This window comes from Amblyomma mixtum, chromosome 5, assembly GCF_055824585.1.
Source record: "Amblyomma mixtum isolate Tamu chromosome 5, ASM5582458v1, whole genome shotgun sequence".
Lineage (NCBI taxonomy): Eukaryota > Metazoa > Arthropoda > Arachnida > Ixodida > Ixodidae > Amblyomma > Amblyomma mixtum.
The window spans coordinates 43,948,928-43,965,579 of record NC_143016.1 but is presented as its reverse complement, the minus strand read 5'-3'; the positions used below and the strand labels follow the sequence as shown (position 1 = coordinate 43,965,579).

General features: G+C 47.3%; 1 protein-coding gene across 2 annotated transcripts in view; it reads right to left on the bottom strand.

Annotated features, from left to right (window-relative positions):
• The window catches only part of LOC149341937 (proprotein convertase subtilisin/kexin type 4-like), a 223,629-nt gene that overhangs the window by 15,221 nt on the left and 191,756 nt on the right, over window positions 1–16,652 (bottom strand). For both annotated transcript variants that reach the window (XM_089544222.1, XM_089544223.1), the window contains exons 6-13: window positions 14,915–15,003; window positions 13,596–13,981; window positions 11,281–11,381; window positions 11,021–11,124; window positions 5,833–5,950; window positions 5,614–5,763; window positions 4,980–5,119; window positions 531–857 (exon numbers count right to left, since the gene is read on the bottom strand). In XM_089544222.1, the coding sequence (XP_089400348.1) occupies window positions 531–857; window positions 4,980–5,119; window positions 5,614–5,763; window positions 5,833–5,950; window positions 11,021–11,124; window positions 11,281–11,381; window positions 13,596–13,981; window positions 14,915–15,003 (1,415 nt within the window). The remainder of the gene's footprint in view (window positions 1–530; window positions 858–4,979; window positions 5,120–5,613; window positions 5,764–5,832; window positions 5,951–11,020; window positions 11,125–11,280; window positions 11,382–13,595; window positions 13,982–14,914; window positions 15,004–16,652) is intronic.

Genomic DNA, 16,652 nt, shown 5'->3' with positions numbered 1-16,652 from the left:
AATCTGCCACCCCTGATGCGTGAGCTGTTAGATGAGTAATTCAATTAGTCATTTTTTTTTAAACAATACACATAATTCATTGTTTTGAAGCAAATTTCTTTTTGTTTCATACACTGGTTATCATGGCAATATGCACAAAAGCTCACGCAGCATCCTTGTGGTGGCTTTTACTTATGTCACTAAAGCTAGCATAATCCAAGCATAGTGCAGCTGCTTTCCTTCTGATTTAAGTGTGCATAATATTTGTTGCCATCAGCTGCAAGAGCAGCCCCTTCCCACTGCACATATTGCAAGGTCCTGGTGATGACCTCGCCACCTAAAGCAGCCAAATGACGCTATCAAAATGCAACATAAAAAAAAAGATAGCTGCATACAAAACAGGAGCAGCAACAAGATTCCATTTTCCCTCTGCTGCATCCAGGCAAGGCCTCAAGCAATCTGTATGTAGTAGGTGGGCTGTGGTGGCCGGAACGGACCAAAGGCATTTTGGAGGACGTGCACTATCTGTCGGACATATGTGATTGGCTCACCTGGTCGGCGCGAGTCGGAATGAATGAAGTTGTCGAGGGACTCGTGGTCGCTGGGCGGCCGGCCCAATGAAGGTGGAGGCTTCATGGGCCGGTACACAGGGAATGCCTTGGCTGTGGGCGGCACCAGTGGTGGCGGTGGCGGCCGAGCGGTCGTTGGAATCTTGGTCGTGGTCTTTCTGGTCGTCTGAGGGGGGGCAGCAGGAGTGGTCTCTTTCTGGCTCTCCTCCTTTTCTGGTTGCGGGTGCACGCCCACTCCCGCCGACCACACGTCAGGGTCCTCGGTTGTGCCATAAAGGATTAGCGACCATTCCTTCAGAGTCGCTTTTCCTGAATAAAAGTAACGGCAAAGAATAAAAACAAGTAGCATGTATTTGCAGGGCAGCGATCCCTTCACCAGCAATGCTTAGGGGTGCAGCAGCCCCATGTTAGAAGCCGAGGGATACTGAATGTCTATCAGCATTTTAAACATGTGCTAGGGTGAGGTAGGCTTGTTTTCTTCAAGCGAAAAAAAAATGACTGGGAAAATCTGCCACTTCAGACACTACGTACTGGCAACCACAGCTGCCAATTGCTACATGCCAGGTTGAGAGCTGCAGCAAGTGGCAACTTATACAGATGTGGCAGTACAATGATGCTGGTGGCGCGCTCCAGTTCTGGTGTTCCCTCAAGTAGTTATTTGGTAATTCCTATGCTCCACATGTACTGAAATGCATGGCTCTAGAAACTGAGCAGCAGCATCAGGTCAGCGTGATCAAAAGACGCAGATTTAGAATTAGGGGAGAAGCTGCATGGATAAAGAGGTGCCCTCTCAAGTGTGGAGCTCACCACATTCAGGCACTCCAGATATGGTAGCTGACTATAAGTGCACAAAAAAATTGGCTGTCGCTTAGCTAAGGTTAAGCCTGGATATCTCGAAGCAAAAAGCTCTCGCTGCGTTTCAGCCAACTCCCTAGCTACCACTTCTGGATCGATGTTTCTGCGCCGTCTGACTGTTGCTTCTTCTCCTCCCATGGCGAGTGTCTGCGCCTGGTCTATGGGCAAGCGCGCCTTATATACCCCTCCTTTCAAATGTGCACTGCGCACGGCTGCGGCGAAAGGTCAAACGGTGGCGAGAATGGCCGCCTCTTCTATGGCCGCCGCCGCTCACGTGTTCTCGCAACGCCTTGCGAAAGAACCTTCTCCTCTTGGGACGGTGGCGGCGACCGCGCGGCAGCGGCGAACGGTAAAACGATAGCGAGGAGGAGCGCTCAGACGACGGAGTCAGCGCGCGGCGGCGACGACGGCTGCGGCAGCAGCGGCCACTTGCGCGCCGCGTGAAGTCACTGTACTGTGGCTCACGCGAAGCACGGTGTTGACGAGCCTAGTGAAGCTTTTCGCTTCAAAAGAAATAGTTGAATTAGCCCAGGCGAACTCACTGGGCACCACAACTTCTATTACACCTCATTCAGTACCGCCAGCACAACGGAGATTCCCAAACCTCTTGGGAGGAAAGCAAGACTTGGATCTTATAGAGAAAAGGGCTACTGGGTAACCTAGCACACTGCAGCTACTCAATGCTTGCAACAGTGAAGCTACAAAAGAAAAAAAAGACATACAAAGCACCCCGCCCTTTCAGCTTAATCACTGCACCCAACACGTCATGAAAGTTGTGAACAGAATAATACGGACCATACATCAGTGCTCAAACTCTTGTGATGCATTACGGAGTGAAAATTAATTAATGTTTGATACTTATGCAAGTAAATACCTCTTGTGCATTTGTGCATAAAAGCAGGAAGCCTATTTTCATCACGCAAGGCAAGGGAGCAGCTGGAAAGCCAAAGCATGGTCCATGCAATTCTGTCTGTGATTTACTTTCAATTTTTCTTGAAACGTAACATTTCACCTGTAGAGCCCATGTAATTTCCCATCAAAATTCCCTTATAGCTCAAGAGCCCTCCTTAGTTACTTCAATAAAATAATTTTCTTCCAATCAAATCTCTGTTTAAGCATGTCCTCATTTGTAGTCTCATTACCAGCCATGCACTAGCTAGCATCTTCCATAGCCATATTCTGTTGCCAAATGCGAATTTTGAACATGAAGTGATCCACGCACTACCGTATATACTCGCGTAATGAACCCACTCGCATAATGACCCCCCCCCCATACTTTTCGCCACGAAAAAATGAGTTTTTTTTTTTCTCGCATAAAAGCAGCGTGCCGATCTTCAGGGCCATATTGGAGCATGTTCGCGTTATCTCGGCACGATTGGCCGGCACTGCTGACGATAACAAAGTCAACAGATCGCGACGTGATGCAGCCAGCTTCTTTTAATGCGAGATACACCGGCGAGGTAGCTAAGTATTCTAGAGCCCTTCACTACGGCTCTTCTACTCTTCGCTCACAGAGCAGCTCGGGTGACCTCTTAGTGAGAGCGGCAATTGCCGCATCTTTCCTTTCCCATAACCCCATGATTATTATTGTCTAATGTGAGAGAAACGCCGGAGACATGAGCGCAGGTGACGCGGAAACGAAACTTGGCGACCGCGCGCTTTTGCGAGGATTTGGTTGTTAGCACCATCTGTCAAATGCAACACAAAACCTTGCTCATAGCGCCGTTTGTGAGCAGCGGCAGCAAAACGAAGTAAAGACAACGCATTTGGATGTCAGCCACTCGCCATATTGCTGGAGCTGCGTGTGAGTGGTCTGTGCGCTCTGACTTGTGCATTGTGGTGATGGGTCGTTACGCGAGCTACACAGAGAGTTTCAAGATAAAAGTCATGGAGCATGCCTTGGAGTACGGCAACCGCGTGGCCGGGCGACTCTTCAATGTTGACCCGGTGCGTGTGCACTACTGGCGTAAACAAGAAGACGAACTGAGGGCTGCCGGAAAAGATCGGCGCGCATTTCGAGGGTCCAAACAAGGCAAGTTCCCTCACGTGGAGGAAGAAGTGCTGAACTACGTGAAGAGGCTGCGCAACGAAGGATGTGCTGTATCTCATGAGCTCATTCAGAACCACGCGCGGGCCACTGCAAGGAGTCACGGCATTCCTATTCTCGAATTTAAAGCCAGCAGTGGTTGGACAACTCGTTTTATGCGTCGGAATGGGCTATGGCTGAGAAGGCGCATGACGCTGTGTCAGTGGCTGCCGGCGGACTATGAGGACAAAGTGCGCGAGTTTCATCGCATTGTGATACGTATCCGGGAGGAGAAGAAGTTCCTGCTTTCTCAGATTGGGAATGCCGACCAAACGGCGATAAACTTTGATATGCCACGGAACAGCACTGGGGACCTGAAAGGTGCAAGAAGCGTGCAAGTGAGGACAACAGGCGCCGAGAAACAGCGGTGTGCCGTAATGCTCGTTGTAACGGCGGATGGCAGGAAACTGCCGCCATTCGTTATATTTAAGAGGAAAACTCTTCTTAAAGGCACCTTTCCGGCTTGGATTCATATTCGTGCCCAAGAGAAAGGGTGGATGTCGGCACAATTGATGGTCGACTGGCTCAAGACAGTCTGGGGATGGCAACCAGGGGCCCTTCTTCTGCCGTCGCTTTTTGTCTTAGATAGTTTTCGTGGCCATTTAGACAAAGACATCTGGCACCGAATGAGCGAGCTGTGAACAGACATCGCCGTAATTCCGGGTGGCCTAACCTCAGTGCTGCAGCCACTTGACGTCTCTGTCAACAAATCATTTAACGACAACGTGCGGCGGCTGTACGCTGAGTGGATGGCAGCGGGCAACCACGACCTGACATCGACTGGTAAGATATGAAGGCCAACCATCGACATGCTTTGCCGATGGATTTTGGAAGCGTGGAATTTAATTACCCCTGAGGTGATCGTCCGCAGCTTCAAGAAAACTGGAATCTAAAACTGCTTGGATGGCACAGAAGATGACGCGTTGTGGGACAATGACGACGACGAAGTTGCGAGCGACGCAAGCGAAAGCCTCGACTCTGAGAGCGAGGCTGAGTGAAAATGCGAGACCGAGTCAAGCAGTGTGTGAAATAAATTTTTTGTTCTCATCGCATCCGTGGTTTTTCTATGAGGTAAGGCTGCGATTGCATTTTTTATCCATGTTGTGATATGATATTTAATCGCCCGAAAATTTTCAGAAAAAAATTTTTCCCGCATAATGAACCCCCCCCCCAACTCGAAGTCAATTTTTCGGGAAAAAAGTGGGTTAATTACGCGAGTATATACGGTATAGCTTCCAAGTCATTCATGGTTCAGAAAGATGTCCATGGGTCACCAGCATGGGCACCTTACTGAGCTGACGAGCTGTTACAGATACATGAAAAATCCAGCTGACTTTAAATGAATAATTCACTTTTTCTCAAAGGCCAGCAGAGTGTGAGCTACCGTGGGCAAAGTATAAGCCACACCACGCAGAACACCAAAGCCCCGCTATCTATTTTTCTCCCCCATAGAACTGCACTGCCCAACAAGAATAGCCAGAGCCACCAACCAAAGTAGCGTCCATCGTTGTGCACTTCGAGCTTCCAGCGCCCATTGGGGCTCTCGCCCCACGTATGGACACTCATGAAAGGCCAGGCTTGGAAGCCTGACCGGGAATTGTCAAGAGGCCTCTGGGCTAAGAGGGTCGACCTGCAACGACAGAAGCCAGAGTCTAAGCACAGGCAAACAAACACAGGGCAGAAGAGAAGTGAAGCAGCCAAACAAGGTGACTTGCACTCACTATTTTTTTGCTGATACAAAAGCTAAAGCAGTGGCACCAGAAAGCAAGTGCCAAGCAGCAAAGTCTGCCTGCACACACTGCACCTAGTCCTACACAGGTGACTTTATGTTGTAACCAATTTGTGTTACTCTCCATGAGGTAGCCATGAACTTGGGCACATGCTGTACCTGCATACCATTTTTATCTCTTCTCCTTTCTTACAGTACTACAAGGCTAGATGCAGGTATGCTAGATGTCATGAGTTTGATTCAGACTGGGATACCATATAATTACCATCTGTCACAACATACGGGTGACCACCCAAAGTTTTCTCATAAAGCTTTGTGCAGTGTTGAACTAGGTCCTTTGAGTTGGTGACATTCTTTGAAGCACAAGTAGTCTCGTCGCTGCATCATTTCATTACCTTGTTCCTGCAGGTGAGGTGAGGTAAATGTGAAGGTCACCCCTCCGTGTCGCAGACAATGTGACCTTCGCTTGAACATGCTCCAGAAAGCGGACGTTTTCGCAGTTCACATTCAGTTTTAGCTCTACGTGACTCTTGGGAGATATGACTCTGCAAGTAGAACAGAACAAAGGGAAAGAAGACATGCACTGCTCAGTTTCCTCAAGAAGTCGAACTCACTTGTCCATGGGCTGGGCTCGGACCATGCAAGTTTTCTGCTGTGGCACGGTGGTCCACCTTTTGGCCAAAGCTACCATCGCATCTGCGTCCATCAGGCCATACCCAAACGAGTGGCTCACTGAAGGGATAAAACCAGAAAAGATCAGATGCCATTCCTGGCAACCGAAATTGCGTAGGAAATAACGCCAGTGACAATGCAAGAATGGTTGGAGTTTCTGTAATCATAGACCACTTTCGTAACAAGGAAGAAAATAGCCTCAAACTCTGCACGCTTGGCACCACTCCGCCTCTCTACTATGCGCAAGTGGAGGGGGCGCAAAGGCGTGGTATGGTGTGATGTAGGATACATGAGTACTTCGCAGTCTTTTGCGTGACGAAATAGCTGCAAAGCATCTTGCGTTTGATATAGACATGAATCGAGACACACGGTAGACCAACTACCATTGTGTTATTCTGGGCTGCAGTTACCAACTTCCAAATGTGGAAGCAATTAGTTGCATCAAGAGCTGCAGGGTGCAAGCCGTTTCAGCTGTAGTGCTTTCCATCGGACAAAGACTGGCTGCATATCCGGACTGCAAGCACCAATCGAAAACGTCCCGTCCCATTGGCCCTGTCTCGTGTGTGCTAACCAAACATTTGGTTTCGTGGAGAACGGACGGTCAAAAAAATCCATGCTTATGTTCGGTTCTGAGCAGAAAGTACTATCAGCAGCAAAAGTTTACAGGATGCCTTTTTGCGGAAAAAAACTTATTTCGGTGCAGTCATATGAAGACTATGAAGGTATGGCAGAATGCTCCATCCGCTTGTAAGAATACTTGGTTGTCAACTTGAGTGGAAGCGAGGCAGCCCTGAAGCAGCATATCTGGGCCTGTCCGCCAAAATTCTGATCATTTTTTGACTGAATGGCTTCACTGCTGCTTGAAATGCTTTTTTTTTCAGGAAGAACTTTCAGAACGCAAAAAATGGATGCAGAAGCTCCGAAATGCTGATCTATGCCACGTGCGCCCTGTTCCGCAAATGCGACCATGCATGGCAGTTGTTATCATCCCAGACACTAGATGGTGCCGCCTTCCCAAGGTGGCGGCGCCCTTGATAGAACGGTCTATATTTATCTACACAATACTGCAAACTTTTTGCTTAGGTCCAAGCCAACGTTAATGAAACAAAGGTCAGCTGCCAAATTCTCCGGCATTTCCATGCGGCTAAAACGGCCTGCAAATTTTAGCGAAAGGGGCGCTACAGTCGAAACAGGCTCCTGCTGGCCAACGCCAAAGCACAAGAAGACGACGCAGGCCCGGAAATTAGGCCGCAAGTACCTACAATTTCTGTGGCGCAGTTTTTCGGAATAAGATATTTTATGCACAGCGTTCACTTCGTGAATGAATCTGTGCAGCACCGCTCGCAACCTAAGCTGCGAAGGCAGCAAACTTCCTCGGCTTCGAGAGTCGTTGGTTTCTCTCTGCCCTTAAGAGAAGAGGGAGCGTAGTGAGGAGGTCTGACACAAACAAATCGAGACAATAAAGTTTAGTCTTTATCTGGAATTCACAGCTCTTGGTCTATCATTCCTGGCCTACGCTACGGTCCCAACAAGTATTCTGCGATCCTTCACGCAGTGCGCTACAGCTAGACACAAATACAGAGAAACTTGTACATTTTATCCACAGCACTTTTTGCGCTTTTTCCCGCATGCACACTACATTACAGCAGGCGAGACTTTTTTTTCTTGTATTCTTGACCTGCTGACTCACATTGCTCCTCTCTGCCAGGAATCTTGATTAAAAATGCATCCACACTACTAAGTAGAACTTCATTACTTGCACTGTGAAACCTTCAGAGCGCAGGCTATGACCTATTGACTGTAGTTTCCTGCTTGAAAGCAGATGCACAATCAACCAGAACAGATTTCCAAAAACTTTTTCTGTCTTTGCTCCTTGCTCGACCACCGTCTTGATGCCAGTCAGCAGTTCAGTAAGGGAGCTTGCAGGGTGTTTGAATGCTCCAGGAACAAATGAGTGCTTTTCAATCAGAAGAGCTGCTGCAGGCATATTCTCCACATCTGTCACGGCACAGCAGCAGCTGCCGTGCCACTGCTCTCCTGCCTCGATCTTTCATGTTGTGTGCTATGCTGTTCTGTGCTGGCTCCTCACTGCCGTCTCTTACAGGTGAGCGTCATGACTGTAAACAAAGGTGGTGCTGCAGTCGGCAGCGACGCGGGGTGTAGGCAAAAACGCAGCATGCCTCCACCGCGCCCAGCGATGCTGCCTTTGAAACCAACTCGCGCACACGAATATTTCAAAGCGTGCGCATCGCTTGTGGTTAGAAACATTTCTGTTGATGACTGGAGAGTAGTTCAGCACTTATTCAACCTGTTCGCCAAACGGAACAACTACCCCGCGAAGCGCTGCATCGGCTTCCTCCTCCACTCCTCCAGCAATGGATGACTATGTTGACTCAGTAAATGAAACCGAGAAAGCACGAGGCATACAGGGAAACTAATCGTCTGCAGTCTCAACATCTGGGCCGATACAGCTGCTAAGTGCAAGAAGTAGGACGACCAGGTGCATGACGCGAAGCAGCTTTTTCACATGACGAACCTTTGCGATATGCCTGTTTTCGTCTAACCACTTCACTGCGAAAAACATTGAATACTACTGAACACTGAAGTCATGTGGTTACTTTGAATAAGGGATGCAAATGTTTTCTTTCCGTTCTTTGTAACTTTGTTGAGTGCACAGCGAACTTGAAAGCTTTATTCTGCTCGATGAATTAGACACTTGTCGTAAGAACTAGTTGAGGCTCACTTCACTGGCAATGTCTGCAGAAATGCTCTTTTTGATCACCTGACTTTAGGAAAGCTGCACAAGCATATACATAGGAGATTTCCTCGAGCTCTGAACAAAATTTACGTTTGCTGTGCAGAGCTAAATATTTTAGGTCATTCTGCTTACTTTAAAGTCTGCATGCAAATGCGTATATTATTCTGCTTGATAAGTGGCTTTCGGTCTGGTATTTGCTGTTTTCGCCAGGTTGACCGACCTGCAATTGTAAAATTCAGGTAATATGGAAAATAACACTGATTTTGCCGAGATCTTGGCAACATTTTATAGTTTTCTAGGACAAGTGTTGAAAAACACACTTATTGAAGCTTGTGAAAGTGAAAATGGAGAAAATACTACGTGTTGTACATTCATACTACCAGAGTACAGTACTGCTTCAAATGCTGCGCATAGTGGCCCGCTATGAACACTGAAGGAGACTGGAAGCAGCTGTTGGGTGTTTGTTTCTTTTTTTTTCCGTGCAAAGGGATGCCCAAGACGTAGTCCAGGTGACTGTTACCTGAAAACAGTCCCCTGTGTTGAACTAACGATTGCATGCACACGGAATGTCGTGTCTGAACTTCTCACGACGAGAGCCTGACAGAACACTAACGAGCTGCAAGCATTGATTCTTGCACTGTTGCCGGCGACTGAACAGCAACCATACAGATTAAGGGATGCAAAGTATCATATTTCGATGCAGACATGCAATACTAGCCACGCAGTCTATCCGTCGCCAAACTTTTCCCACTCCACGGCCGATACATATTGCTTGGGTCCCTATATCTAACACCCCTGTCAAGTGCACAAGTTAAATACACTTACGGGGAGTGTGCTTCAGCTTCCCGAGTGACACTAAACAGGAAGCTAAACAGTGGTGCTAAACAGGAAGCCAAAGTGCACTCATAGTAGAAAAAAATAGCGACATGAAATGAGCAGAATTTTTGAAGAGGTGGACGAAAAAAAACAACTTAAAAATTGACTGTCTGAAGTGACAGCGCAAATCAAACTAGCTTAAACAGTTTCTAACAACAACAACAAAAAATAGATATAGAAGAAAAGCCAAGACCAGCCAAGACTACCCAGAATTTTGACAACAAACAAGATGGCGGTGTGCAGCGGAGTTGCATCTGATCGAGTTCCTTTGTTGAGTAGCTTCGCTTGTAGCTTGTTGCTTCGCTTGCCCGTTTGGCAGGGGTATAACAGCGATCAACTTGTGGAAACTTATGCCGACGCCTTCCTTCAGCCCTACAGTTCGATCAGCTGCACCACAACTCATTGGAGTATTGTGAAATGCGTTCAAAAATGTGCAAGCATGGCATACCCAAGGTGCACAGTACCGCCTTTTGCCTAAATAACGAAAGTCATTGCTGACGTCAGCGACGCCGCATCTCCGTGACGTCACGGCCTGACGCTTGTCTATAAGTTATTTCTGAACAGTCTGTACTGCCTCCTTTCCACTGCAGCAACCCTTTCTCGTCAGTGCTTGCCTCAATAGCCCATACTTGTCGAGAAGTTGGCTTTTTCTCTCAGCATATGAGCCTGGTAGCCGCACTCACTGCGGGTGTCTCAAATAAGGGCAAAAAAAAAATTCTAGCTATATTCGTAGTTTGGTTGAAGATATACCGCAAGGTGATACGTGAAGGAGGCGACTCAAAGAAAAACTCGCGTTACGTTTGTGCTTTCGACGGAGGGCCTTCTCGGAAAAGCGTGTGCTGAGCGCATTGCTGCCAGAGCCGTAGTGCTCGATGCACTAGCTTGCTTGAGCAGATGGGGGAACAGGCATATCAAGGCATCAGGAGAACTTTGTTTACTGTTAGATCCCGCCTTTCAAGAGCATTCAGACGATACAATTAGACTCCCATCATTCTAGCTATATAATTCCTACTGAGGTGCACAAGTGCAATATCATAAAAAGAAACACAATCTGGCTGCTAACAGACAATTCCGTGAAAAATGCTAAAATCTGGCATTTTTTGCAGAATCATGGAAGACTAGGGGCCTCACACACACTATAAGTCATGAGTAGCAGTCATGGAATGTAGTCCATGGGGACACAGCACTACAAGAAGATGAAACGCAAACTACTAATATGTCTTCAATCGCTTTGTAGCACCCTGTCTTTTGATGTTGCTGTTCATTACAGTTAGCTTCTTTGCATATGCTCCATTTTGTTGTTCTGCTGCATGTCCAGGCAGATCTCAGGCTGTTGACACACATCAATGTCAAGTGCCTATCCAGTGCACTGTGCTGCATCTGAGCAGGGATATGTTGTAGATAAGCTGTAGCTGGGTTGGCAGAATGTGCAATCAACACCAAGAAAAGCAAAGGCAAGTACTGTCTGAGCACTTGGGATGCTATTTACTACTCACCATTGCGTCCAACTCCGTTTTTCTGCCAGTCACTTGTGTGCAGGTTTGCGGGCTTAGCAGTGCGGACTACTATGTGTTGCATGTCTCTCCATGTTAGCCGCCGACTGCAGAGTAATAAAAGTGATGGGACAAAAACATATGTTTGAGCAGCATAGCAAGCAGAGGACTAGGAGGAGTAAAGCCTGAAGATATGGCCACACAGCTCAGCACATGTGCAACGTATGAATGCCGGTATGGAAAGGACAATACTGGAAACTTACTTGGCTTCCAGTGCGAGTGCACAAATGCCAGCTGCTAAAGGAGCTGAAGCAGACGTTCCAGTATGGGTGGAGGTGCAACCGTGGTGCAAGTCTGTTGTGATCTGGTAAAAAAAAAAAAAAGAAAGTATGAGATATGAATGTTAAATTTTGAATAGCAGTGAGGTTTGGTGCACCTTAGTTTAAAAAATCAGCACTTCCATTCAAGCACTAGACATAATTTGGTCCACACAGTAGCTGAACTATCCACATAAATAACTTTACTTTATCATCATGTACATAAATGACCGAACAAGCGAGAAAAAAAATTTACAGACTATCTCATCATCGCGAGAAGACGCAAGCATGAAGTGCATGGCAGAAAAGGCGTATCGTAATTTAGGACGGCTAATAAATACAGTAGCTGACTGATTTTTCAGACTCCAATAATTCGGACGTGCGATATTTTGGACCTCGCTAAGGAACCATCACGCACCTCATAGGAACGTGTACATTTTCACAACTGATATTTCGGACTATAGTGAGTCCAAAAGTTTGATTTTTGAGACTAAATACCGTAGAGATCGTTTTTCAACCAAAAATTCGTTTTTTCGGGTTCATATAGACGTGACCACGCATCACTGTCGCGACCAACTGGCGCTCTGGCGCTGCGAAAGGTGCCATCTTGGATTTAAACGGAGTTAATCAGACGGGCTGCCACTTGAGATAATGGCATGCTCTTCGTTGCCATTGAGATTGCCTACAAAGTGCACGCGCAATCACACTGCGGGGGAGGAGGGCATGCATTTGGAGGCACTTGCTTCCGATCGAGTCTTCCTGGGGCTACCTCTCACGGTCTTCGCGAGCGTGGAAACTGGCTGCTCTTGCTTCATGTAACACGTGTATTCATTCGTGGCATGAGCTTCGGATGCATCGCACTGTTTGCTATTGTGACACTGAGCGACTGTCCTGACGCGACGTGGTGCCGACATGTCGGAAAAATGACCGTGGCTCAGATAAAGTCTAATATTATCACTTACAAGCGGAATTTGGGGAGCGGTGAAGTTCACGATTTTTAAAGCCGGTTTCTCGGCGAAAGGTTTTGAAGCTTACGGATTTTTCAGACTGTTCAGTTATTCGGACCATTTTCTGTGTCCCACAGAGTCCGAAAAATCGGTCGGCGACTGTACTGATAGCCGCACACGAGTTCTGGGGAGCGTCCCTCATCAGTCACTTTTATTCCCTTTAGCTTTCCTTCACAAGTGACAGTGTGCCCGGCTTTCTTTACCGCTTTTTATGTATGGCAACCTGTGCAACCAGCGGTCGCCATGTGCCGAAGAAGAGGAGATGCATGGTGCCAACATGGGCTATACACAACACTGGGACATTCACCGCGACTAGGTGTAGAGTCACTGTAAAAACTTTCAAAGTACATATCTCATTCATTTTCCTTGTACCGGCAGGCTTGGAAGGTACATGGCTACAACAGCCCAGTGTTGCCTGAACAGGTGGAATGAGCCATAACAGGTAAATTGCATAATACAGCGCCCTTGTAACAGTTCTGAGCTGTCCTCCAGAGACTGCATAAGTGCACCAGTTGCTGCTTAAAATTCTCGTTTCCAGTTTCTTGCAAGTGTCAGTTCACAGTATCATCGGTTTGAGCTGTGCCAGCTACGAAGGTTTTTAAATTATCACTTAAAATAATGGCGTTGCGAGGGCACAGCATCACAAACATGGTTGGTGCACTTGATACACCAGGCAGTGGCTGCCTTACACCTTCCAAATACGGATGCGCAGAGAGGGGCTCTAGCTGGACGCTGGAGTCGCCACCTCTGCCAACCACCACGTTGAAGATTTTGGATTCGATTTAAAAACTTCTATTATCGGCTTGAGTAACAAGTGGATTAGTTGAGCTTGCTAGGTGGCCGTCAGTAAAGACTGACGGTGACCTCTCGGGCTCTTGTCACGACCTGTACTTGTTTTTTCAGGTCGGAGCTGAGCAGCAATGTCTCCCACGGGCCCGGGTGCGCGAGCCTCTGAAGCGATATTGGTAGGGGATCTCTTGAACAGTTACAGAAGTCTATGGTGGCCAATATTCACACAGGTCTAGTAATGACCATTCAAACAAACAAGCATTCATTTCAAAGGGCCATGCGACAAATATGAAATATCATAATGGCCAGACACACATGCATTGGGATGAAAGCTGGAATAGTAGGTATCGATATCGAACATTTTTGGATTTGAGTGAGTCTGCTGCATGCAGTAGTAAGCAAGGTTAAGGCTACTACTTGTCCGATTGTTCCAGGGAAGGGAGAGGAGGAGAAGGGGGAACGCACAATCTGTCTCTCGCCAGTTGATCCCGAGCTGTACGTAGTGGCCAAGGTGGACGAGCAAGCCTCGCTGTACCACGGCACCAAACCGTTCTCGGTGGCGCTGCTGATGGACAGCGTCCAGATGGCGTTGGTGTACCCGTCGCAGTTGCAGTTGTCGCGCTCACGGCCGCCGTTGCCCGATGCCCACACGAAGATGGAACCGAGGCCGCCGCGGCCACGCTCAATGCCCTCGCGGAAGGCCCTCGTGGCCAGCTCGCCAGGCCCGTCCACAGTCTTGCCGTCATCATCGGGTCCCCACGAGGCGCTGTACACGTCGATGTGCTGGTTGTTGAGCGCCAGCGACCGCGCCTCCACCACGTCAGTTACGTCTCCGTCAAGCATGCGCACGCCTGCGCAGAGGAACGTGAGCAGCAGTGAAAGAGCACGCAGGGGCCAACCGGTGATGTCAAATACACAGCGTTTCACATAAAACTGTCAACAATTTTTAAAAACATTAAAAAGCGCTTTTTCGGCATAGCACTACGCTAACAGCAGAGTGGTTAATATTAAACTTTTGAACTCTGCAAGGATCCTTATTTATTGAGAGGCTTGTAGCCTGCTGTAAGTAATAGCTGTGCCAGCTTTTAGAATTTAGAAAACTCCATTGTCGTCGCCACTGTCGCGCAAGAGATCTTGGGGCCGCACACGGCCGAAACCGTGTGAGCATTAACAGCGCTAGTCATGCCTACGTCCCGTGCTCTTTGCTCGCTCCCAGTTCGGCACTACGAAAGGAGTCTGTGACACCTGAACCGATGTGATGAGCACTCTTAGGCATGGTTCTGTCTGGCCGCGCGGTTTTGCTATTAGCAGCCCATGCCAAGATGAAGAAGCGTGTTAGCACGTTTTGACCCATGGGAGGATCAACCATACCGGAGCTCGGTAGGGGAGTGGTCTCTGCTTTTGGTTGATTGAGGGGCTTTGTCTTTCGTGTAGACTGATCACAGCAGCATGCTGTGCAACCAGCGTCGGAGCGTGCTGTTCTCGAAAAAGTCGTCAAGGCTAGCCAATGCGTTTCTTCACATCAGCTAGTATTCGAAAACTGTTTGAAGACTTGAGAACATTTAATTTAATAGTTTTCATTATTCAGTCAATCGAACAGAAGGAGATTCGATTCGCTGCTCGAAACTCTTGCATACTTGCATACCCCTATTGAAAAGCAAAGGCAAAGCATTTTCAGAAAAGTCAAGAGAAAATGCTGTCGCGACACAGTTCATGTTACACAAGGGGAAAAAAAAAAAAGAGCGATATTTCAAGAAGTAGGCAAAATCAATGCTTATACGTACCTCCAATGCCTGCACCGAAAGCCACTCCAACTGCGCAGATTGAATTGTTCTTTACGGCCGCCACTTCACCCGCGCAGCGTGTGCCATGCCTGGGGGAGAGAAAGAAAGAAAGCGAAGAACTGTCAGCGTTCGCCACACACAGGAAACTGCGCTTCTACTCACGTTCCTTTAGAACAGAGGATGAATATTAAACATTTCTCGGCAAAAGGCTTAGATGAATCCCTGCTCCTAACCTCGAAACAAGTTGCCGGATTTAGGCTACGGCACAGCCAACTCACTATATCCTCCCGAGACCTGCAGTGTGAATTAATTGTGTTGCCAATCTCTTATAAAGCACTAGGATATGATAATTTAGGTTCCAAAACAAGACATAAACATCATTTGCCGAGCCTTTGACTGTCTGCCGGGAAATGTCCAGCACGGAGAAAATTATGATGTTTCCGAAACAAATTAGCACCTCCTTTACGCTAGCTGAAGTGCGTGCTCATGTGTATGGCAATAATTTATCGCTGGTTGGAATGCACTGTGCACCACAAAACGTGTTCGCACTGACTCCCAATTTTTGGGAGCTCACGAAGAGAAGAGAGACTATATGAATGTCACCATGCTCATTAGATAGCAGCACAGCTGGCTGTATGTAGCTGAGAAATAGATTTTTACAGCACTGAACCTCCTTCCCAGGCTCTGCTGGCTCTAAGGATACAGCCTTGAAATAATTAATTGGCGTTTCCTGAAAGGTCAGGAAAGTTCCAAGGAATGCGGCGTGGACAAAATTGACCGACAGTATCTACCGTATGCCACTACTCCCAAATTAGGGTGCAAAGTACGTACAAACTCTGCAAACAATCTTGGTAGCAGCTGTTGGAATATGCTTGTGTAGCATGGGACCCTTTCACCGGCACTCTCACAGACAAGTTGGAAAGGATACAGAAATGCGCCACAAGGTTTGTGACAGAGAATTATAACTTCTGTATGAAAAGCTCCGAAATTTGCGACAGTATTGGGTGGAAGACTATGCATCCATAGAAAAATCTGCAGGCGGAAGTTCTTACACAGTAGTATTTACAATGATTGCACTGGTATTTAAAGAAGCGCTTATTTAAAGCGACCACATTACATATAAAAAAGATTAAGAATTATCAAAGCGGTATTAATGCATCCAAGTAATCATTTTTCCCTAACATATTTCTTGACTGGAATAATCTTCTGAATGATGTGGTTTGCACACCCAATTTTCAAACAGTTAATCAACTGATAATCTGACGCACCTGATGTTATGTTATCTTTGTTACTAACCAGTTGTCAATTGATTTCTTCTTTTCTTATGTTGTGCTACCTAGCTGACGTGTTCCCAAAATCTTCTTTGTGTGTGATATTGTCATGTTGTAGTGACGGCAGTCCAGCAGTCAGGAAGACAGCAACAATACTTCAAACGAAGCTCTTTATTTGGGCTGACTTGCGCCCGCAAAAGAACTGAATCACTCGGCAGCGGCGCAAGCAACAAACGTGCTCATCAGTCGTCGAACTACGAATGCCCGCCGCTCGCAGCATCGCTCAATATAAAGCCAGCGAGGAAATTTCGAGATAACAGGACAAGATCATTACAGTAATCTGGAAAGACGTAGATACAGCTCTTCATGGCTGTGATCAATTGAGATTAGACCGGTCGCTTCTGGCGTCACGAACAAAAATGATAACCCTTTCCTGCGGCCTTGCGTGCGAACGAATAGACACTACA